The sequence below is a fragment of the Tasmannia lanceolata genome, unplaced genomic scaffold (assembly GCF_043159265.1).
Source record: "Tasmannia lanceolata isolate RefF3 unplaced genomic scaffold, GAP_Taslan_0.1 ptg000026l, whole genome shotgun sequence".
Taxonomy (NCBI): domain Eukaryota; kingdom Viridiplantae; phylum Streptophyta; class Magnoliopsida; order Canellales; family Winteraceae; genus Tasmannia; species Tasmannia lanceolata.
Window position 1 is genome coordinate 4,221,285 of NW_027518703.1, and position 23,564 is coordinate 4,244,848.

A 23,564-nucleotide genomic window follows, 5' to 3' on the forward strand; every position below is an offset into this window, starting at 1 on the left:
TGCGAATCCCCGGGTTGGGGTGGAGCTAGGGGTGACAACTGCCCTTCCTTGTGACGAGGCTGAGCTGAAGGGCTACGATCGTAGGGCCCTGGGGGCTCAGTATTTTCAATCAACTTCCTGTGTAAGTAACGGGTGGTCAGTTTTCTGATGGTATTTTTCTCTCCTCGCTGTTTTCGAGATTGCATGTTGGAAGTTTTCTGATAACTTGCCTTTTGCAGTCCCAAAGTTATGCTAGGAGGATGGTGCAGTGCCTTCTTGAGGATGAGGCTGAGATAAGTGCTGCGGGGGAGCTAAACCGGCAGTTACGCGAGGAATTGGACAGAGCCCGGGCGGAGAGAGCGACCTTTGATGACACTGTTGCTCAACTCCGGGAAGATCTCCGGGTAACTGTGGAGGGGAGGAGCCGTGCGTCGGACAAATTGGTGCTGGCTCGGCGAACTCATGCCCGGGAATTGGCGAAGGCACGGGAGGAATGGCGCGACTCTGCGGAGTTTTTTAAGGCTGCGGCTGCGTTCAGCGTGGATATTGAGATTGATGCGTTTGCTGAATGCCGGCGGCGCGTTCAAGAGGTTGATCCTTCCTTCCCTCTCGATAAACTGATGCATGAGTCTGAGGTTGATCCTTTGCCGGTACCGGCGGAAGTGGTGGAGCCGGTAGGAGAGGAGGTGGCCGCCCCGGTGGATCGCGCAGTTGCCGAGACTTCCGAGGGGGCCCAGTGATGTTGTGAATGCCTCGGGGGGCTTGCTCTTTTCTTTTAATGTTCCTGGTTATTTGGTCTGTAATAACTTTTGAACTACCTATTTTTTTGTTTGGTATGTAACCGTATTGACATCTCTGCATATATACGATGCGCCGCGAGGTTTTCGAGTTCTTGCTGTTGGTCCTCATGCTTTTACGAATTATGTTGGTGAGGATATTCTTAGTGCACCCCGTAGGGCGTCTGTTTATGGGAGGACTATCTTCCCCTCGAATGATCAGTTCGGGGTTAATGGGTTCCGCCTGCCCTTAAAGGGGGAGGTCTTTTTTTTCTTCATGGGGAGCGTTTTAGGGTATTCTCGGGGGGATCAGCCCCGATGTTATCTCTGTCTCACTCCCTGTTTTCTTTCGGGTCCCTCATTTATCGTGGGCCGGAAAGTGGAGATGTACGCTGCTTTTGTAGAAGTGCTTTTCCATTAATTTGTTGACAACAATACATCTTTGCTTCTAGAACACAAAAAAAGGAAACCAAAACACTTGTCATATTTTTAAAAGAAAGACACGGAACTTACCCTGTCGTGTTACTGATAGAACTTTCGGAGGTTGTCCATGCTCCAACTGTGAGGGACCGGGGTCCCATCGAGGCGTTCTAGTTGGTAGACCCCGGGTCGAAGTGGTCGAACGACTTTGTACGGTCCTTCCCATTTGGGTGCGAGCTTACCCGTGTTGCGGGGGTCTGATACCTCCGCACGTCGTAGCACCAGATCTCCGGGTTTTACCGAACGCTTTTTTACCCGGGCGTTGTAGTATCGTGCCACCTTTTGCTGGTAGGAGGTGGTTCGGAAGAGGGCTTGCTCTCTTTTCTCGAGCACGAGATCGAGGTTGTTCCGGAGGAGTTCGGAATTTCCCTGCTCGTCGTAATTCGCGGTGCGGAAGCTGGGGAGGCCAATTTCTAGCGGAATGACCGCTTCGGTCCCAAAGGTTAAGCTAAAAGGGGATTCTCCAGTTGCGGTCCGTGGTGTTGTTCGATAGGCCCAGAGGACGCTAGGGAGTGCGTCCAGCCAGTTTTTTCCGGCTTCTCCCAATCTCTTCTTGAGACTTTGTAGCAAAATCCTGTTGGTTACCTCGACCTGCCCGTTGGCCTGCGGGTGTGCTACGGAGGCGAAACGGTGTTCAATGCTTAGGCTATTACAGAATCTGCCAAATTCGGCGCTTGCGAACTGGGGACCGTTGTCTGTTACAAGGGTCTTTGGAATGCCGAAACGCCAAACGACGTCGTGATAGAAGAACTTCTCCGTCGCTTTGGAATTGGGTTTCACCACGGCTTTGACCTCAACCCACTTGGTGAAGTAGTCGATGGCGACGTATAATATTGTATGCCCCCCGGGGGCCTTGGGGAATGGTCCGAGTAGATCCATGCCCCACATGGGGAAAAGCAGGGGTCCTGCTATCGCGGTGTACGGTGTAGCCGGTTGGTGGGGGGTGGTTGCGTACCTTTGGCATGGGCTGCATTTTTTGACGAATTCCTTGGCGTCCCTAAGGACCGTGGGCCAGAAGTAGCCGTGCCTTACGATTTTCTGGGCTAGGGTCCTGCCGCCTCCATGGTCTCCGCAGATCCCTTCATGTACTTCTCGTAGCGCGTAGTCAGATTCGGAGGGTTCCAGGCATCGGAGGTACGGCCATGTGTATGACCGTTTGTAGAGCCTGGGCCCGTGGACCACGTAATGGGCGGCTCTTGCGGTTAGGCGCCGGGCTTCCAGCTTATCTGCGGGTAGTATACCGTCTTTCAGGTATCGTATGATGGGGTCCATCCAGTTTGGCCCCGGTGGAATCTCCAGAACTTGTATCTCGTCGATGCTGGGGTGGGGCAGGATTTCTGTGAGCACGGTGCCGAAGTCATGGGTCTCTTCGGCGGCCATTCTTGATAATGCATCCGCTCGGTTATTCATGTCTCGCGGCACCTGGAGGATCTCAACCTCTCCCATCCCCTGCAGTTTCTCTTTTACCTTGTGGAGGTATTTTTTCATTCTGAAGCCCTTGGCTTCATATATTCCGTTTACTTGGTTAACGACAAGCTGTGAGTCGCTATAGACTTTCAACTTGCCCGCGCCGAGCTCCGCGGCTAGACTTAGTCCTGCTAGTAAGGCTTCGTATTCGGCCTCGTTATTGGAGGCTTTGAAATCCAACCTGAGGGCATATTCCAGTGTGAACTCTTCTGGGCCGTGGAGGACCACTCCCGCTCCGTGTCCTTTATTGCCGGCGGAGCCGTCAACGTGCAGGATCCAAGGGGTCTCGCTGTTCTGTTCCGAGGAGTCCTGCATCCCGTCGTCGCAAACCGTGTGCGCAGTGGGGCCCTCGCCGCTCCCCATTGTTGCTGATTCTTCGGCCGGGGCCGTGAATTCCACTATAAAGTCAGCGAGGGCTTGAGATTTGATAGCCGGCCTTGGGCGGACTTGTATGTCAAACTCGCCCAGCTCGGCGACCCAACTTACCATCCTACCCGAGGTCTCTGGTTTTTGGAGAATCTTCCTGAGGGGCTGGTCGGTTAGCAGGACTATGGGGTGGGCCTGGAAGTAGGGGCGGAGCTTTCGAGCGGCACTGACGACTGCGAGGGCGAATTTCTCTATGTTCGAGTATCGAATTTCTGCACCGTGGAGAGTCTTGCTCACGTAGTACACAGGGTGTTCCTTTTTGTCGCTTTGTTTGGCCAACACCGCGCTTACTGTCGTGGGGCTGACGGCCATATATAAAAATAGCTCTTCCCCCGGCTCGGGTTTGGCGAGTACTGGCGGTGTCTGGAGGTATTGCTTCAGAGAGTCGAAGGCCTCTTGGCAGGCCGGGGTCCATTCGAATTCCCGTATGTTTTTTAATTGTTTGAAGAAGGGTTGGCACTTCTCTGCTGATTTGGGCAAGAATCGGCCGAGGGCCGTGATCCGTCCTGCGAGCCTCTGTACTTCTACTGTTGTCGTCGGGGGTTCCATGTCTAGGATGGCCTGGATTTTTTCTGGGTTGGCCTCGATCCCTCTTTGGCTGACCATGAACCCCAAGAACTTTCCGGAAGTTACCCCAAAGGCGCATTTCGCGGGGTTCAGCTTCATTCGGGCTCGTCGTAAGGTGTCGAAAGTTTCCTGAAGGTCGGAGATGTGTCTGGCGGCTTCCAGGCTTTTTACCAGCATATCGTCGACATACACCTCTACGTTCCTTCCAATTTGCGTTTGGAATAGCTTATTCACGAGCCGCTGGTAGGTGGCGCCTGTGTTTTTTAACCCGAAGGGCCTGACAGTGTAGCAGTAGACGCCCTGATCGGTGATAAACGCTGTTTTCGGGATGTCTGGCTCGTGCATTTTGACCTGATTGTAGCCTGAGAACGCGTCTAAGAAGGTGAGAAGTTCGTGTCCGGAGGTGGCGTCGATGAGTTGGTCTATGCGCGGGAGGTGATAGGGGTCTTTTGGGCAGGCCCGGTTGAGGTCGGTGAAGTCTATACAGGCCCGCCATCCTCCGCCAGCTTTCTTGACCATCACGACGTTTGACAGCCACTCGGGATACCGGATTTCCCTGACGAATCCGGCTTGTAGCAGTTTTTCCACTTCGGCCTTTATGTGAGTTTGGCGCTCTACTGCGAAGTTCCTCTTTTTCTGCCGGACAGGTTTAAGGGCGGGGTTCACATTCAACTTGTGGACGGCCATTTCCTTGGGTATCCCGGGCATGTCCTTGGCGGACCATGCGAACATGTCTTTGTTTATTCTGAGGAAGTTGATCATCTGGTCTCGCAGGGGACCTGTTAACATGGAACTTATCCGGACTTGTCTCTCCGGCTGATCTTAGGTCAGGGGGATGGAGTCTAGCTCCTCGGCGGGCTCTCCTCTGATTGCGCGAGCCCGCTGCCGAGGGTCTTCACTGCCGATTGTGAAGTTTTCGGCTGGGGCGTTGGTTCCTCTCAGGCTTGCCGCGTAGCACTGGCGTGCTATCATTTGTTTTCCCCTGACCTCTCCTACTCCGTCCGGAGTGGGGAATTTCATCTTGAGATGGGGGGTGGAGACTACGGCTCCCAAGTCTCTGAGAGCAGGGCGCCCAATGATGGCGCTGTAGGTGAACGGTATGTCTACGACCAGGAAGGTGGTCAGGATGGTTTTCTGCAAGGGGTACGCCCCGAAAGTCACGGGCAACTCGATCTTGCCGTCTACCTGTACGGATGCCCCGGAGAAACCGTAGATGGAGTATTCCGCGGGTCCCAGCCTTTCCCTGCCCAGTTTCATTTCTTCGAAAGTTTCGAGGTGCAGCACATTGACGGAGCTTCCTGTGTCCACCAAGATTTTTCCTATATCGAAGTTGGCGACGACTAGACTGATGACCAGTGCATCGTCATGCGGGACTTGTAGCCCGTCGAGGTCTTTGTTGGAAAAAGTGATGATCTGGTTTTCATGGGGCGGATTTGTTCGGGCCTTCTTGGAAGGTATATCCATGGAGAATACCCGTTCCGCGTATTCCCGCCGACCGGCTGTTGTCGGCCCTCCCGCCGCGGGCCCGCCTGCGATGATATTGATTTTTCCTATGATGGTAGGCGGTTGCTCGCGAGCCTGTGGCTGTTCGGGGGGCTCGCCTTTTCGGGGGCGCTGGTGGCGGTTCGTGTCGTGTCTGCTGCGGGATCATCGTCGGCTTCGTGAGTGATGCCTACTGGGGGATCGGTGTCGGCTTATGGACCGGCGGCGGTTTGGTGACCGATGCCTACCTCTGGGTTCGTCGAGCGGGCGCTGAGCCTCGCATGGGCTTTTGTCAGGACTCCTGAGGTACTGGTTTAGGTGTCCTTCTTCGGCCAGCCTTTCCAGCTGGAGGCGGAGGTGGAAGCAGTGGTCAGTTTCGTGGCCGTGGTCCCCGTGGAATTCGCAGAATTTCCTGGCGGACCTCTTCTTTGGATCTGTAGCCATTTTCTTGGGGGGGGGTCAGGAGACCCTGATCCCTAATAGCTGATAGAACGTGGGGGAGGGGGAACTTTAGCGGGGCGGTTCCCAGCCTTTCGAAGACGGGGACAGGGTTACGGCCCGTCTGTCTTTCATCGGTTCGTGGCCTTATGGCCCTTCGGCCGTCGCTTTTTCTCTCGTCGGGGCCGGGCCGATTCTGTTCTCGAGCGCAGGCTTCTTCTGCTCGGATGAACTTATCAGCCTTTGATTCAAGCTCCTGTAGGTCCCGCGGGGACTTGAGGGTGAGGTGCAGCTTAAGATTCGGATCGGTGGTGGCATGCTTTAGTGTGGCGACCGCTATCTGGACGTCCATGTTGGAGAGTTGGGCCAATTCGGCGTTGAACTTCAACATGAAGTCTCTTAGGGTCTCGTTTCTGCCTTGGCGGAGGGCTAGGAGGGCGTCCGCAGGATCATGGCGGAGGCGGTTGTAGGCGAACCTTGTGCTGAACTTTCGCCCGAATTCGTGGAAGGATGCTGTGGGACATGATCCCGAGAGAGGGGCGTGGGGCGCGAGCCGCCGCGCGCTCTCTCTTGGTCTCTCGTTCCCACGCGATTGGCGTGTGTATTTTATTTATTGATTTGAATTCGTCTTTCCTGTGGACTTGGGATCACTAAGGCAATCCGAATTCCACACGAAAGAGACTGACAGAGTCGCCACCTAGATGTGGGATCTAGGACCCATAATTAACCAGAAATCTAGACTCGCTACCTGGTTACAAGAATGGAAGGTATGGGGAGTTATCCACCACATGCACCATTCCTGCCCGATAATCGGTCTTCGATTCCAAAAGCTAACTCCTTTAAATTTATTTTAAATGGCTCATTCAACTCTATGTTAATGTGCGAACTAAGTGACATGCATCCTAGAATCTAATTTCAATGTGAATCCTAGATGTGTATCTTGATTTATTAATTTGTCTGGATTCATTCTAAGTGAAAGTTCTCCTAGAATTCTAATTTCATGGAAAACCCTAACTGATTTGATTAAGTATTTACAAGAAAATTAATATACAAAACACCACAATTTGTTGTGGTGCCGACTCGCGGGTGGTATGCCGTCAGACATCCAAGCTGCCTACGTACCCAAGTCTCACTGGGATCAGAGTCGACGTAGTTCGGTGCACCTAAGCTAAGCTACATATGCCTAACTCAACTAGGACACCGACTTAGACGGATTTGACTGTTTCAACAGTTTTAAGAGGAATTATTTAATTCAAGTTGAGGATTTTATTATCTTAGGATTTCATCTAAGATGCTATATGATTCTTATCTGAATGCAAGTTGTCCCTTAGACTAATGCAGGTTTGCCTACACCCTAGTTTACTAGGCTTGTCTTAAGGAAAGATTGGGTGACTAGTGTAACTAGACCTATGGTACGGTTGCTATTCATAGCAAGCGTCCGTGATGAGGCTGGACTCCTAACTCTAGGACTCCCTAAAACCTAGGACACGGCACGACACCAGTGTTCCTAAATTGGGCTCTAATGGTTCTTAGATTGGAAACCATAATCCAATGGTTCCGAAAGACACAAGATAAATCGATTTAAGTTCTCGAGGTTAATGAGTTTCAGATTTCGAAGATTTTTAGTTTCTAGACATTTAAGGATTACCAATGGTTCTAGGGTTCACCAATTTCGGCCTTGAATGGCATCCAAATGAGGGAATCGTGCGCTCTTTCCTGGTGCAATTTAATACTTAGGTTATAGCATCTTATTGCCTGGCAGAATCTCAGGATTTCCGTGGACAATAACCTCGGAGCCAACAACATGCTATAACTTAAATATTCAAATTGTCAAAGATCAAGTTGCAATTGGGATACGATTATGGATGCACTGGCCATTTTTCCAGGAAAATCTAAAGATCCTAAAATTTCTGTTTCAATGGATTAAGGAGTGAACATGTGACAGAATTTTAAAGTTCTTTAAGAATTTTTATATGATTTTCAATTAATTTCGAATTTTCCATGGATTTTATCAATTTTAAGCATATGAGCGGTTTTACAAGTGAAATTGTTGCAAATAAATTCGAAATGATTTGAAATTTCTACAGCAGCAAGATGAAAATGTATGTAGCTTACAGGATGAGTTTTGCATATTTTTACATTAAATTCACATTTAATCTTGATTAAACCATTAAATGTCCAGATTGCACAATTAACACATAAACTAGTAGAAATATAACTCTAAATTCTATGAAATTTCTACAGAAATACTATATGAATCAAAATAGCATGCAGTGAGATTTTCATGAATTTTAGAAATTATTTACTACCAATTTCGGATTTTACAATTTCCAGACCAGATTATAAATTAACACTACATCCCATATTAAAACAGATCCAAATAACACGAAAATTTTACAGTAACAATTAATATGGAAGATAAGACTACTGTAAAAATTTTATGAATTTTAATGATGATCTGATGTTAGTAAAAATTCTCCTAAAATCTGATAAGTTTCAAAGAAAATATTAAATAATATACCAAATAAACTCCAAAAATCTTTATAAATTCATGGTAAAATGAATCAGTAACATATTATTTTCCCACGAAATTTCATTAATTTTAGAATCTGTTTGGTATATAATTTAATTTTTCTTCGTCAAAAGATGTTTTTTGAAGAGTTTTCCATTTTTAAAACACAATTTGCGGAAAAAATCAGAAAAATTCGGAAAAATACAGAAATATTTTGAGAACAATGCACCTACCTGTGGTGAAGATCTCCGCCCAATCCAAAAATATATAAAAAATCCTGCCGCCGCCGATCCGCTCCGCCGTCTTTCGCTTTCTCTGGAGTGTTTAGAGGGAGTGATTGAGGGAGTGAAGAGATAATGGAAGAAGAATATTAGGGAGAGGGATGGAAGAATATATTGAGGAAAGGGATTGGAGGGAGTGATTAGAAGAGATAATGGAAGAGAAAGAGATAATGGAAGATAAATTTCTCTTTTTCTTTTTATGGATGGGAAGGAAGATATATATAGGGAGAGAAAGAGAGAGAGAGAGATATGTTGGTGGAGAGCTCATCATGTTGTCCCTCTTAGTGGAGAATCCATCATTATTGTTCTTAGTGGAGGGCCCATCATGTTTCTTAGTGGAGAATCCATCATTATTGTTCTTAGTGGAGGGCCCATCATGTTTCTTAGTGGAGAATCCATCATTATTGTTCTTAGTGGAGGGCCCATCATGTTTCTTAGTGGAGAATCCATCATTATTGTTCTTAGTGGAGGGCCCATCATGTTGTCTTAGTGGAGAGCTACCATCATTGCTCTTCATAAGAGGCCTCACAAGAGGCCCCATTGAGGCCCCACAACGCGGGCCCCACAACGTGGGCCCCACAACGCGGGCCCCACAACGTGGGCCCCACAACGTGGGCCCCACAATGTGGGCCCCCGGTTGATTCAATTTTAAACAAATGTTCAATGCGGGCCCACCAAACGGGTACAAATTCTCCCTTGCTCGGATTCTCACGAATAACCCTTCTCCGCACTTTAGCGGAAAAAATCAGAACAATGCAGAAATGACCAGAAAGATTTGAGAAAGCGTAAGGGACGAACACCGGAATAGAAAACATTGAAAAATTGACAGCGAAACCCTAATTTCTTTTTTAATCAAAGCAGAGCAAAATGGGGTGTCTACAGATGCCCCTCTTTGGTAGAGATGACGTAGTCATCGAATACCAAAGTCAAAATGACAGAACCATTTTGCGTAGCTTTAATCGACAAAAGACTCTACGGAACCTAGACGCAAGCATTTACTACCTAATGTAAAACCCAAAACGAAGTCCTAGAATTGGAATGTAGTAAAAAAATCCCGCTGCGGTGCCGCTCGATATCACATTTATATGATGTTCAAAGAGAAAAGACCATTTTTGAATGGACTCAGAATGAAATACCATATTTTTACGGCTTCCAAGGAAATGAGATATCACATTTGTATGATGCTCAAAGAGAGTAAGAGACCATAGTTGTATGGACCTGAAGAGAATGGAATACCGTATTTTTACGGAGTTCCAAAGAAATGAGGTATCATATTTGTATGATGCTCAAAGAGAATAAGAGAACGTAGTTGTATGGACTCGAAGAGAATGGAACACCGTATTTTTTACGGAGTTCCAAGGAAATGAGGTATCATATTTGTATGATGCTCAAAGAGAATAAGAGAACATTTTTGAATGGACTCAGAAGAGAATGGAATACCGTATTTTTACGGAGTTCCAAAGAAATGAGGTATCATATTTGTATGATGCTCAAAGAGAATAAGAGAACATTTTTGAATGGACTCAGAAGAGAATGGAATACCGTATTTTTTACGGAGTTCCAAGGAAATGAGGTATCATATTTGTATGATGCTCAAAGAGAATAAGAGAACATTTTTGAATGGACTCAGAAGAGAATGGAATACCGTATTTTTTACGGAGTTCCAAGGAAATGAGGTATCATATTTGTATGATGCTCAAAGAGAATAAGAGAACATTTTTGAATGGACTCAGAAGAGAATGGAATACCGTATTTTTTACGGAGTTCCAAGGAAATGAGGTATCATATTTGTATGATGCTCAAAGAGAATAAGAGAACATTTTTGAATGGACTTAGAAGAGAATGGAATACCATATTTTTACGGAGTTCCAAGGAAATGAGGTATCATATTTGTATGATGCTCAAAGGGAATAAGAGAACATTTTTTAATGGACTCAGAATGAAATACCGTATTTTTACGGCTTCAATCTTCGGTTGAGATTAATGAATTTGGAGGTTTTTTTATGAATTTGAATTTGACGTAGAATTGGATTTGATGAATTTGGGGAATTTGAATTTGACGTAGGATTGGAGTTGATGAATTTTGGGATTTTGAATTTTGACGTAGAATTGGACTTGATGAATTTTGGGAATTTGAATTTAACGTAGAATTGGATTTGATGAATTACGGAATTCCAAGGAAATGAGGTATCATATTTGTATGATGCTCAAAGAGAATAAGAGAACATTTTTGAATGGACTTAGAAGAAAATGGAATACCGTATTTTTACGGAGTTCCAAGGAAATGAGATATCATATTTGTATGATGTTCAAAGAAAGAAGACCACTTTCAAATGGACTCAGAGAGTATATGATAACAGAGATTATCAGGAAAGGGGGAACTGGAATCTCCAATTAATAATTTTGGAAGCAAATGATTCAATACCACCATGCAGCAAAGGTCTTTCAAGGCTTGAATATGAGATGCCACTTTATTAGCAACCTGCCCCAGTTTAAGGCCTTCTAACCTTCTTCTATTCATTGACCAGAGATCATTCTTGCAACGATTTTTCACCATTCGTGACAGTCGCACCTTTTCCAAGTTTCTCGGAATCCGTTAATGAACCTGCCTTCAGAGTGATTGCACCCTACAACAATTCTTTAAAATAGCATTTGTAAATTTTTCTAAAAATAGAACCACAGACATTGGTAATAAAAAGACAAAATAAGAAAGATTACTCAAGTGATCTCGTGATGCTTCTGACTTATCAGTATTTTCTTTTGGGTTAGGTTAGCCTCTTTTAAAGAATGTTTCTCCACTGATAAACATCTTCACTTATTTTTTAAGACAGTGATACTTCATATATCCTTCTATCAACTTTCGGATTGTTTTGAAATTAATGCCCTTAGTTTCGGGAATCATTGTTATTTTTGCCTGACCTACTGAGAGTTCAGAGGTCGATGTAATTCTTCTGGCGTGAACCCCATCTTACCACGACCAAGTATTCCTTTTTAGATTTTCAACTTGGCGGACCGTTCAACCTTAACTTTTGCCTGAATCGCCTTTTAGGTTTTCAACTCAGCAGGCTACCCCCTTAACTTTTGCCTAAGCTGCCTTTTCAGGTTTTCAACTTAGCAGAGGAATGATCCTGAATTTTGCCTAGATCGCCTTTTCAGGTTTTCAATCTAGCGGATTTTCAAGCTCCATTTTTTTTTTTTTTTTTTTTTTTTTTTTTTTTTTGAACACCAAAAGGACTTTACAGGTGAGGTAGAGCTTTTCAAAGAATGGCTTAAGGTTTTGCAAGAGTTTCGACCGAACCTGTGAACAGGTTGCCTACGTATCCCAGTGTAGGAATCAGGTCATGCGTAGTTCAGGGGAATGCCCCTAGTACATTGGGTTTTGAAGGAAAATTTTATGTAGGCTCGAAAGGGTTTGCAAAAGGTTATATATTTTTTGATTTTGGGTTATGAATTTGGGTTTTATTCGGCCAAAAGACGGCCTTCTGGTGTTCAAGCATAGAACCTCTTGAGTTGATCAAGATTTGTTGGTTCCGGCAATATTTCTCCATTTAAATTACGGAGCTTGACGGCTTTTCCGGGTAAGATTTGGTCCACGATGTATGGCCCTGACCAATTAGGCTTGAATTTGCCTCTTGGGTCAAGCACTGGTGCTCGATTTTCTTTTAGAACAAGATTGCCTTCTTCGAGATCTCTGATTTTAACCTTTTTATTAAAAGCCCGGGCTATTCTGCGCTGATAACCCTGCACATGGTAAAGTGCTTTTAACCTCTTTTCATCTAGCATGTTCAGCTCTTTATATCTGGCGTCTGCCCATTCATTTTCTGGCAACTTGACTTCAGTCAATACTCGGAGCGAAGGTACACGGATCTCCACAGGTAGCACTGCTTCCATACCATAAACAAGAGAGTAAGGGGTTGCCCCAGTTGAAGCTCTAATTGATGTTCTGTAAGCCCACAATGCGTACGGCAACTTATTCGACCAATCCTTATAAGTTTCTGACATCTTGCTAATGATAGTCTTGACATTTTTGTTTGCAGCTTCCACCGCTCCATTTGTCTGCGGCCGATAAGGTGAAGATTTATGATGCTTAATTTTGAACTCTTCGCAAAGAGTGATAACTTCTTTCTTGAAATGAGATCCGTTATCTGAGATAAGTTCATGGGGAATTCCATATCTGCATATGATGTTGGTTCGTATGAATTTAGCAACTGATGCGGATGTAAGCTTTGCATAAGAAGCGGCCTCAACCCACTTAGTGAAGTAGTCAATTGCAACGAGTATGTACTCGTGACCACTAGATGACTTAGGGGAAATTTTGCCAATAATGTCAATTCCCCAAACCGAAAACGGCCAAGGAGAAGTAAGAGAATGCAATTCGGTAGGTGGTACATGGATGAGATTCGCATGTATCTGACATTTATAGCATTTCTTCACAAATGTGTGACAATCTGCTTCCAATGTTGGCCAATAGTACCCCAGACGTAGGATCTTCTTTGACAACATCTTCCCATTCATATGAGGTCCACACACCCCTTCATGAACATCTGCGAGAATTTTTTCTGCCTGATCTTCAGTGACACATAAGAGTTGAATTCCGTCGAAGGACCGTCGATACAGCTCTCCTCCACAAATGACAAAGTTAGCCGCCAATCTCTGCAAAGTCCTTATCTCCTTATTCGACGCCTCATTGGGATGCCCCTGGCCCGAGATGTAGTTCTTTATGTCCGTATACCATGGTTTACCATCGGGACATCTTGCAGCTATCTCTATAGCATCAACATATGCAGGAGCCCATTGCTCTTGAACCGTGATGGGCCTCATTTTCATATTGTGAGGTATGTCAATCATAGAAGCTAACGTCGCTAAGGCATCGGCGAATCTATTCTTCAACCTTGGCAAATAACTGAAAGTGATGTGCTGGAATTGCTTAGCGAGAATATCCAAGTATTCATGATATGGCAGCAACTTTTCTTCTTTGGTTCTCCATTCTCCTTGGGTTTGGCAAATGATTAACATTGAATCTCCATATACGTCAAGATTCTCTATGCCTAAGGCCAATGCTGCCTCAAGCCCAACAATGCATGCTTCATACTCTGCCATATTGTTGGTGCAATTGAATTGCAACTTAACTGCAAGGGGAACATGCTCATTTCGGGGTGACACAAGCAATGCCCCTACTCCTTGCCCTGTTTGGTTTGCTGCTCCATCAAAATAGAGGGTCCAACCAGTTTCTGGATATTCATCTTCTACCATCATGATCTCTTCATCTGGGAACATCGTCTTGAAAGGCTGATTTTCTTCTCGGGGTGCTTCTGCCAATTGTTCAGCAATGACTCGGCCCTTTACTGATTTTTGGGTTACATGGGTGATGTCAAACTCAGACAACAACAATAACCATCTGGCAGTCCTGCCTGTCAAGGCTGGTTTTTCAAAGAGATATTTCAGAGGATCCATCCTTGACAGGAGCAAGACCTTATGTGATAAAATGTAATGCCTGAGTCGCTGAGTAGCCCAAACCAAGGCTAAGCAGGTTTTTTCTAGGACAGTATACTTCTGTTCATACTCCAACATCTTCTTGCTAAGATAATACACAGCCTTTTCATGCTTGGTTTCTGGATCTTGCTGCGCTAACATACAACCCATTGTGGTTTCTGTTACTGACAAATAAAGCAGCAATGGATGTCCCGGTATCACTGGTGCTACTATCGGTGGTTCAGACAAACTTTGCTTTATCTTTTCAAAGGCCTGCTGACATTCCTCTGTCCATTCTTTGGAAGAGTTCTTCTTTAAGAGCTTAAAGATAGGTTCACAAGTTGATGTCAGATGAGCGATGAATCGCCTTAGGAACTGTATCCTTCCTAGGAATCCCCGAATTTCCTTCTCGGTTCTAGGCGGCGGCATCTCCTGGATAGCCTTAATCTTCTGAGGATCCACCTCTATACCCCTTTGACTCACCATGAATCCTAACAACTTACCAGAGGTAACCCCGAATACACACTTGCTAGGATTCAGGCGAAGCTGGTATTTGAGTATTCTTTCAAAGAACTTCTTGAGGTTCGGGATGTGATCCCTCCTTTCCCTAGCTTTTACAATCATATCATCGACATAAACTTCGACTTCTCTATGTATCATGTCATGGAGTAAGGCTGTAGCTGCTCTTTGATACGTCGCACCAGCATTCTTAAGACCAAATGGCATTACCCGATAGCAATATGTCCCCCATTGTGTAATGAACGAGGTCTTAGCCATGTCCTCGGGTGCCATCTTAATTTGATTGTAGCCCGAGAAACCATCCATGAAAGATAGTAATTCATGCCCGGCCGTATTGTCCACCAAGATATCGATATGTGGTAGAGGGAAATCATCTTTTGGACTTGCCTTGTTCAAATCCCTAAAATCTACACACATTCTCACCTTTCCATCTTTCTTTGGTACAGGTACTATATTTGCGAGCCATTCTGGATATTCCACCACTTGCAGAAATCCAGCATTCAACTGCTTAGTAACCTCTTCTTCTACTTTCAGGACCCACTCAGGCTTCATTCTCCTTAGCTTCTGCTTTTTAGGTTTAATCCCAGGCAACAAAGGTAGCTTGTGTTGAACAATGTCTTCGCTCAACCCGGGCATATCTTTGTAGGACCAGGCAAAAACTTCTTTATATTCCTTAAGTAGGTTTATTAATTCATCGCGCTCTTCAGATGATAGAGTATTTCCAATTCGTATTTCCTGTATTAAATCTTCTGTTCCGATGTTTATAATTTCGATTTCATCTTTAAGAGGCTGGGCTCGGCGCTCCTCCTCTTGTTTGAGCATATGCTGTAATTCAAAGGGAGTTTCGTCGATCCCCTCTTCCTCGTCTGAGGAGGGAGTGTTATCATTATTATTAAAGTCAGAAGCAAACACAGAGACATACTGAGAATCAGATTTCATTGAATTGAAAGAAGTTACATCATTATCATTGGACTCATCCTGAACAGGCTCAGGATTCACATAGTAAATAAACTCAGAAAATGACTCGCCTGGACTAGGCACTGACACCGATTCACTCGACTTGACTAGACTTGACTTAGCAATATAATAAGGTGGAAAAACATCAGAACTCCAGTTTGAAAGATTTTCTGTTGCAGGTGCAATCTGACTCTGAGGTTCAGTAAAGGTATCATTACTCTGAATAACTGCCACCAGCACATCTTCACAGTCAGTCTCTTCTTGCTTTTTAGAATGATCTAAAACGGGCAACTCCTGACAAACAACATCAGGCACATCTTCTTCGAACAAAGACCCCAACATATCTGGCTCAAGGCAGACTATCCAATCCTCAACAGTTTTTTCAACACAATATACCGGCGGTTCTGTTTCTGGGAGAGCAAGGCCACTGAATATTTCAAAACCTGGTATCATGATCCCTGTTACTGAGTCATACCATGGTTCAGAAAACCCATAGTATGGAGAAGTCTCACCTTCTTTGATAAAGTGACCATTCATTGATAAGGAATATGGAGTCATCGGGAGTATCCTTCCAGTGCGGCGGATTTCTTCCTTCAATTTCAACAATTCTTTCATGGATTCCTCCTCCTCCTCAGTAGGTATATACCCAAGACCGAAAGCTCCAGAGTTTGCTTTGATTGGGCGCCAGTGAGACGCTTTGCTTGGATCACGGCCTAAATTCATACCCGGAAAGTAGTTCATTTTTCTCATCATCTTGGCAACCACAGGACTGATGGCAAAAGGCAAATACAACTCCTCCCGAGAGGCATCTTCATAGGAAATAGCAGTAACATCGAATGCGAAACCATTCAAGTTGTAATCATCTGCTTTTGTAACTGGAAGAATCCGAGTTTCTCCTGTTATCTGCCCTATTTCTGGCTCTTCGTCGCCTCTGACAGTGATCAATTTTCCTTCTTTAATGAACTTCAGTTTTTGATGAAGGGTTGAGGCAACAACACCTTCCTTATGCAACCAGGGTCGTCCCAGAAGTATATTGAACGAGGCCTTGATATCAATAACTTGAAATTCCACCTCAAATTCTTGACCGCCTATAACGATCCTGGTGGTAAGGACTCCGACCACATTTCTGCGGGTATTGTCATATGCGAGGATACCAAGGGTTGATTCGGCAAAATCAGTGGGACCGAAACCCAAGGTAATGGCAGTTCTTAATGGACATACATTCAACGCGGATCCATTATCTACCAGCACAGACGGTACTTTCTTGCCTTCGCAAACAACAGTGACATGAAGAGCTCTAGCATGATTCCGACCTTGAGGAGGCAGCTCCTGGTCTGAGAAACTAATGGCCCTGGTGGCGTGTGTCAGAGCGACAACTTCAGCTAGTTGCTCTGGAGATATTTCTGAGGACACCTGTGTGGTATTCAGTTCTTTCAACACAGCCTCTCTGTGTTTCTTCGATGCTATCAACAACCCCCAAACAGATATGACAGCCTGAGTTTTCTTCAACTGCTGAACAACTTCATCATCTGGGTCCTTCACGTATTGCGGCTCCTCTCCTCGAGCCAATGCCCCTGGATTTTCGACTCTTAATTCAGCAGGTTTGAAAATTCTTCCACCCCTTGTCACATGTCTGACTTCATCCAATTCTGGCTCACCATAGGTGATAATTTGAGGGACTTGTGGCTCATAGGTGATTACCAAGGGAGGTACAGACTCCCTTAGGTATGATTCATCACAGAAGATGATTTCGGGTTCAGAAATGGGTTCTAAAGCACATATGAGGGTGAGAGGGTCAAACTCAGGATCTCCTATGGTTATGGCATTAACGGCAGCGGGAGGATTAGCATGACCAGGTAGCGGGTTTTGGGTAACATTGGGTCTTGGTTGGAATGCAATGACTTTCTCATCAATAAGTTTCTGGATTCTGAATTTCAAGGCGATGCAATTGTCTGTAAGATGACCAGGACCCCTGTGATACTCACAGTGTAGGTCGGCTCGCCAATTGGCAGGTAAAGGATTGGGGGGAGGCCGGGTGGCAGGTAGGGTTATGCGACCTGAAGCCAGACACTGCTTAAGCACCTCCGAAGATGGAATGGGAAGAGGAGTAAATTCTACCCGGGCTTGTTGCCGAGGTGCGGTCGTAGGTTGAGCATAGTCCATTACTAGAGGTTCCTGGGATTTAGAGGATTGAGCATTGGAATGGGAGATACTACTGACTTGGGCTGGTGGGGATTTTTTGAAATCTCTAGGATTTGGGTTGCTACGGTTGAATACACCTTGAGCCATAGCCTCCTCTATCTGGGTGCCAGCCACAATGAAGTGTTTGAAGTCTGGATAGTATTGCAATGACATGTGATACTGGAGCTGGGGGGAAATATTTTTCATGATTATCTGGACTTGCTCCTCCTCAGACGGGCGCTCCATCATCTGAGCTGCTATTCTCCTCCATCTTTTCACAAAAATCAGAAAGGATTCTCTCGAGTCTTGTTTTGTTCTCTCTAAATCCTTTCTGGTGATTTCTGTCCCATCATCATATTTGAACTGCCTGATGAATTGCTCGCCGATATCCTTCCATGTCCTGTAACGAGTCTTGTCCAAGACCATGAACCATCTCCTAGCAACCTTGGTTAGGGAAACTGGGAACAATTGAGCCATTTGCTCAGGAGATAAGCCTTGAGGCTGACACATGATGGTGAACATTTGTAAATGTGTGATTGGACAACCCACACCATCATATTTGTCGAAATCGGGCATTTGAAAATTAGCAGGAAGGCGGATTTCGGGAAATAGAGTAAGATCACTGGGATTGAAACTACCCTGGTCTTGAAACTGAATGTCTTGAACTTTTCTGGTAAGAGTCTCTAATTTCTCCATAACAGACTTATCAACCATGGACTGAGAAGGTCTACTGCGATTCTCGCTATACTGCTCTTTTTCCAAATCTTCTTCGGTTTTATCATGGATATTGATGAACACTGGCTGGACAGGTGCTGCTGAAGTAGCTACTTGGTGCACAGGCCCTTTATCCTTGGACAACGATTGTCCGAACTTCTCAGAAAGTTGAGCCTTGATAACTTGGTTCTCTTCCTTGAGTTCTTGAAGCTGCCGGAGAATCAAGGTAAGAGTATCGGTGATAGCAGCGAGTGGAGGACTGTCCTGGTTTTCTGCCATTGGTGAGGATGAGGACGGGAAAGAATGAGATGCTGGGGTTCTCAGAGAAGGTGGCGGGGATACAGATTTCCTCTGTAATCGAGAAGAGACCCGAACCCAAGGAGTATTAGGGTTAGCTATGGTGTCTACGGCCCTGTAATATTTGAAAGACATATTTAAAATCAGAAAGAAGTAGACACTGATGTATGCATAGACGAAGATACTGAAAGAAAAAGGTGAACTTTTATTGATAGATCATTAAAGCTTGAGTACATGGTTCGATCTTTCAAAGATAGACTGATAAGAGAAAACATGACATTAAGCACTCTTTCTAGACTTCTTCTTTGGACGACTATCTTCCTCAACTGACTCCTTGAAAGATTTGATGACTCGAACATCCCAAGCAGATGAAACGGCTTTGACAATCTTGGGCTTGAGATCCTCAGGCGGATAGAAATGACGAAGGGGAGGCACAATGGATTGCTCCCTTCCATACTGACGCTGAATCCTGGCAGGAATATAAAAGGAAGTCTTTTTGAGGCCAAGAAGGCGAACGTAGTTAGCTTCTCCAGTATTGAAGACAGCTTCTTGGATTCCAGGGATTTGCCAATAAATCTGATCTTCATGGCGAGAACTCAACCACTCAGCCCAATCGCCTTTATGATTGAAAGAAACATCATGACGCCATTCACTGAAGGTGTATAACGTATGATCAAAATGCACAGGAGCTGCAATTTTTAGCTTGTGGCATAACCACACGTGAAGTAATGCAGGACATCCTGAGAAGGACCCAACAAAAGATCGAACATAAGAGCCTGGACTTGAGCTGGCACGAAGACGAGCCATCTCATCCAATCCATTGAAGGTTTCTGCAAGCATAGTAGGAATTGGATTGGCGCCACGATCCATCTGATCAACGAGGTCCAAGAGAACAGCTGACGCACAGCGAGAAGGCTGGACAGTGAGGAACCTAGCAAAGGAGCAGAATCTCAGAGCGCGACCTCGGGCTTTTTGAATATCAACAGCACCAATATGCCCAACAGGAGGGTAAATGTCAATCAGTTGTTGCATGGACACTTCCTGGTCTTTGATGAAAGAGTTCATGGATTCATCTGGATTATTCATCAAGCGAAGGAACAAAGGACGATAATCCGACACGTAAGATGGCTTCACCAGAGGGCCATCTACAGGATATTCCAATAAGGCACACCATTCTTCAAAGGTGGGACACATTTCTTGGTTGCCAAAACGGAAGACATGATGATCGGGATCCCAACACTCTGATGCAGCATAGAGTAATCCCCAATCGAGCTTGATGGTGGCCACGTAACCGAAGAGATTTTTCTCTTGCTCACTTATGGCATAGATATGGGATTCTCTTAATGTACCACGGATCCAATCAAGAATTGTACGAGTAGACATGGTGTCTGTAAGCCAGGAGAAAGGATACAGGGATAATCAGGATTACATGAACATGAGATTAGGATGAGTTCCTACCAATATAAAGGAAGTATGGATACTCGATCGAATCAGATAATATAAGATTAAAAATCGTACGATCGAGATGAGATGAGATAGCATAAGATTGCTTTCAACGGATGGATCATGAATGACTAATCCTATGAGATCTTTGGAAATGAATGGGATTTAAATCCTAACCCCAAAGGGAAAGTTTTTTAATCTTTGCACATTTTATCAGTGTTACCTGAAGGCATCAACCCTAATCCTAATCTAGCGGAGTGGAGAGAGGATCTCGACTCATGACTTTGTTTGTGTACCTAGGACCGATCGTAGCCATTAGAAGATGGTCTACGGCCTAATCTAGACACAAATAGGTAGGATATCCTAAACTAGGCTCACACACGTGATGCACATGTGTTCGTATACTACATGCATGTGTGGGTTAATCTAGGGGTAAGGCCAAGAGTTCCCTTAGCGCGAATCCCTGTTCGATATACTGTACCAGTGTCCGGCGTATCAGTACGTGAACAAGAGATCCGTTTACGTACCATAAAGGTACTAGGCTAAGGGTGGAATGCTTCTCTAGCACAGAGGCACCAGGTGATGAAATCCCAGTCAACCATGCTAGATAACACTCCGGGTTCCTAAAATAGGACGTGTGTGCATGTGAGATGCAGGGGTTTAGATGAAAGTGATGTAAGTGTGTGCAATAAGTTCGCGCAATCTATGATGCCTTCAGGTTTTGTTAGATTAAGTTTGAGTATATGTGATGAGAAAATAAAGCATACAAACTAATCTAACAAGCATAAAAGAGATAGAGTTTTCATGAGCCAGTTAAAATAGATTCAAATGAGTTATCCTTTGGAATTGTAATGAAATTAGGTGGTCCCCAGCAGAGTCGCCAGACTGTGGGACATGATCCCGAGAGAGGGGCGTGGGGCGCGAGCCGCCGCGCGCTCTCTCTTGGTCTCTCGTTCCCACGCGATTGGCGTGTGTATTTTATTTATTGATTTGAATTCGTCTTTCCTGTGGACTTGGGATCACTAAGGCAATCCGAATTCCACACGAAAGAGACTGACAGAGTCGCCACCTAGATGTGGGATCTAGGACCCATAATTAACCAGAAATCTAGACTCGCTACCTGGTTACAAGAATGGAAGGTATGGGGAGTTATCCACCACATGCACCATTCCTGCCCGATAATCGGTCTTCGATTCCAAAAGCTAACTCCTTTAAATTTATTTTAAATGGCTCATTCAACTCTATGTTAATGTGCGAACTAAGTGACATGCATCCTAGAATCTAATTTCAATGTGAATCCTAGATGTGTATCTTGATTTATTAATTTGTCTGGATTCATTCTAAGTGAAAGTTCTCCTAGAATTCTAATTTCATGGAAAACCCTAACTGATTTGATTAAGTATTTACAAGAAAATTAATATACAAAACACCACAATTTGTTGTGGTGCCGACTCGCGGGTGGTATGCCGTCAGACATCCAAGCTGCCTACGTACCCAAGTCTCACTGGGATCAGAGTCGACGTAGTTCGGTGCACCTAAGCTAAGCTACATATGCCTAACTCAACTAGGACACCGACTTAGACGGATTTGACTGTTTCAACAGTTTTAAGAGGAATTATTTAATTCAAGTTGAGGATTTTATTATCTTAGGATTTCATCTAAGATGCTATATGATTCTTATCTGAATGCAAGTTGTCCCTTAGACTAATGCAGGTTTGCCTACACCCTAGTTTACTAGGCTTGTCTTAAGGAAAGATTGGGTGACTAGTGTAACTAGACCTATGGTACGGTTGCTATTCATAGCAAGCGTCCGTGATGAGGCTGGACTCCTAACTCTAGGACTCCCTAAAACCTAGGACACGGCACGACACCAGTGTTCCTAAATTGGGCTCTAATGGTTCTTAGATTGGAAACCATAATCCAATGGTTCCGAAAGACACAAGATAAATCGATTTAAGTTCTCGAGGTTAATGAGTTTCAGATTTCGAAGATTTTTAGTTTCTAGACATTTAAGGATTACCAATGGTTCTAGGGTTCACCAATTTCGGCCTTGAATGGCATCCAAATGAGGGAATCGTGCGCTCTTTCCTGGTGCAATTTAATACTTAGGTTATAGCATCTTATTGCCTGGCAGAATCTCAGGATTTCCGTGGACAATAACCTCGGAGCCAACAACATGCTATAACTTAAATATTCAAATTGTCAAAGATCAAGTTGCAATTGGGATACGATTATGGATGCACTGGCCATTTTTCCAGGAAAATCTAAAGATCCTAAAATTTCTGTTTCAATGGATTAAGGAGTGAACATGTGACAGAATTTTAAAGTTCTTTAAGAATTTTTATATGATTTTCAATTAATTTCGAATTTTCCATGGATTTTATCAATTTTAAGCATATGAGCGGTTTTACAAGTGAAATTGTTGCAAATAAATTCGAAATGATTTGAAATTTCTACAGCAGCAAGATGAAAATGTATGTAGCTTACAGGATGAGTTTTGCATATTTTTACATTAAATTCACATTTAATCTTGATTAAACCATTAAATGTCCAGATTGCACAATTAACACATAAACTAGTAGAAATATAACTCTAAATTCTATGAAATTTCTACAGAAATACTATATGAATCAAAATAGCATGCAGTGAGATTTTCATGAATTTTAGAAATTATTTACTACCAATTTCGGATTTTACAATTTCCAGACCAGATTATAAATTAACACTACATCCCATATTAAAACAGATCCAAATAACACGAAAATTTTACAGTAACAATTAATATGGAAGATAAGACTACTGTAAAAATTTTATGAATTTTAATGATGATCTGATGTTAGTAAAAATTCTCCTAAAATCTGATAAGTTTCAAAGAAAATATTAAATAATATACCAAATAAACTCCAAAAATCTTTATAAATTCATGGTAAAATGAATCAGTAACATATTATTTTCCCACGAAATTTCATTAATTTTAGAATCTGTTTGGTATATAATTTAATTTTTCTTCGTCAAAAGATGTTTTTTGAAGAGTTTTCCATTTTTAAAACACAATTTGCGGAAAAAATCAGAAAAATTCGGAAAAATACAGAAATATTTTGAGAACAATGCACCTACCTGTGGTGAAGATCTCCGCCCAATCCAAAAATATATAAAAAATCCTGCCGCCGCCGATCCGCTCCGCCGTCTTTCGCTTTCTCTGGAGTGTTTAGAGGGAGTGATTGAGGGAGTGAAGAGATAATGGAAGAAGAATATTAGGGAGAGGGATGGAAGAATATATTGAGGAAAGGGATTGGAGGGAGTGATTAGAAGAGATAATGGAAGAGAAAGAGATAATGGAAGATAAATTTCTCTTTTTCTTTTTATGGATGGGAAGGAAGATATATATAGGGAGAGAAAGAGAGAGAGAGAGATATGTTGGTGGAGAGCTCATCATGTTGTCCCTCTTAGTGGAGAATCCATCATTATTGTTCTTAGTGGAGGGCCCATCATGTTTCTTAGTGGAGAATCCATCATTATTGTTCTTAGTGGAGGGCCCATCATGTTTCTTAGTGGAGAATCCATCATTATTGT

General features: G+C 44.1%; 1 protein-coding gene across 1 annotated transcript; it reads right to left on the minus strand.

Annotated features, from left to right (window-relative positions):
• Positions 1-793: 793 nt before the first annotated feature.
• LOC143858435 (uncharacterized) lies at positions 794-23,186 on the minus strand. Its single transcript, XM_077369087.1, has 3 exons — positions 23,109-23,186; positions 19,150-19,936; positions 794-797 (listed from the first exon to the last, which is right to left on the minus strand). The coding sequence occupies exons 2-3, from the start codon at positions 19,929-19,931 to the stop codon at positions 794-796; spliced, it is 786 nt and encodes a 261-aa protein (XP_077225202.1). The 5' UTR covers positions 19,932-19,936; positions 23,109-23,186.
• Positions 23,187-23,564: the final 378 nt, after the last annotated feature.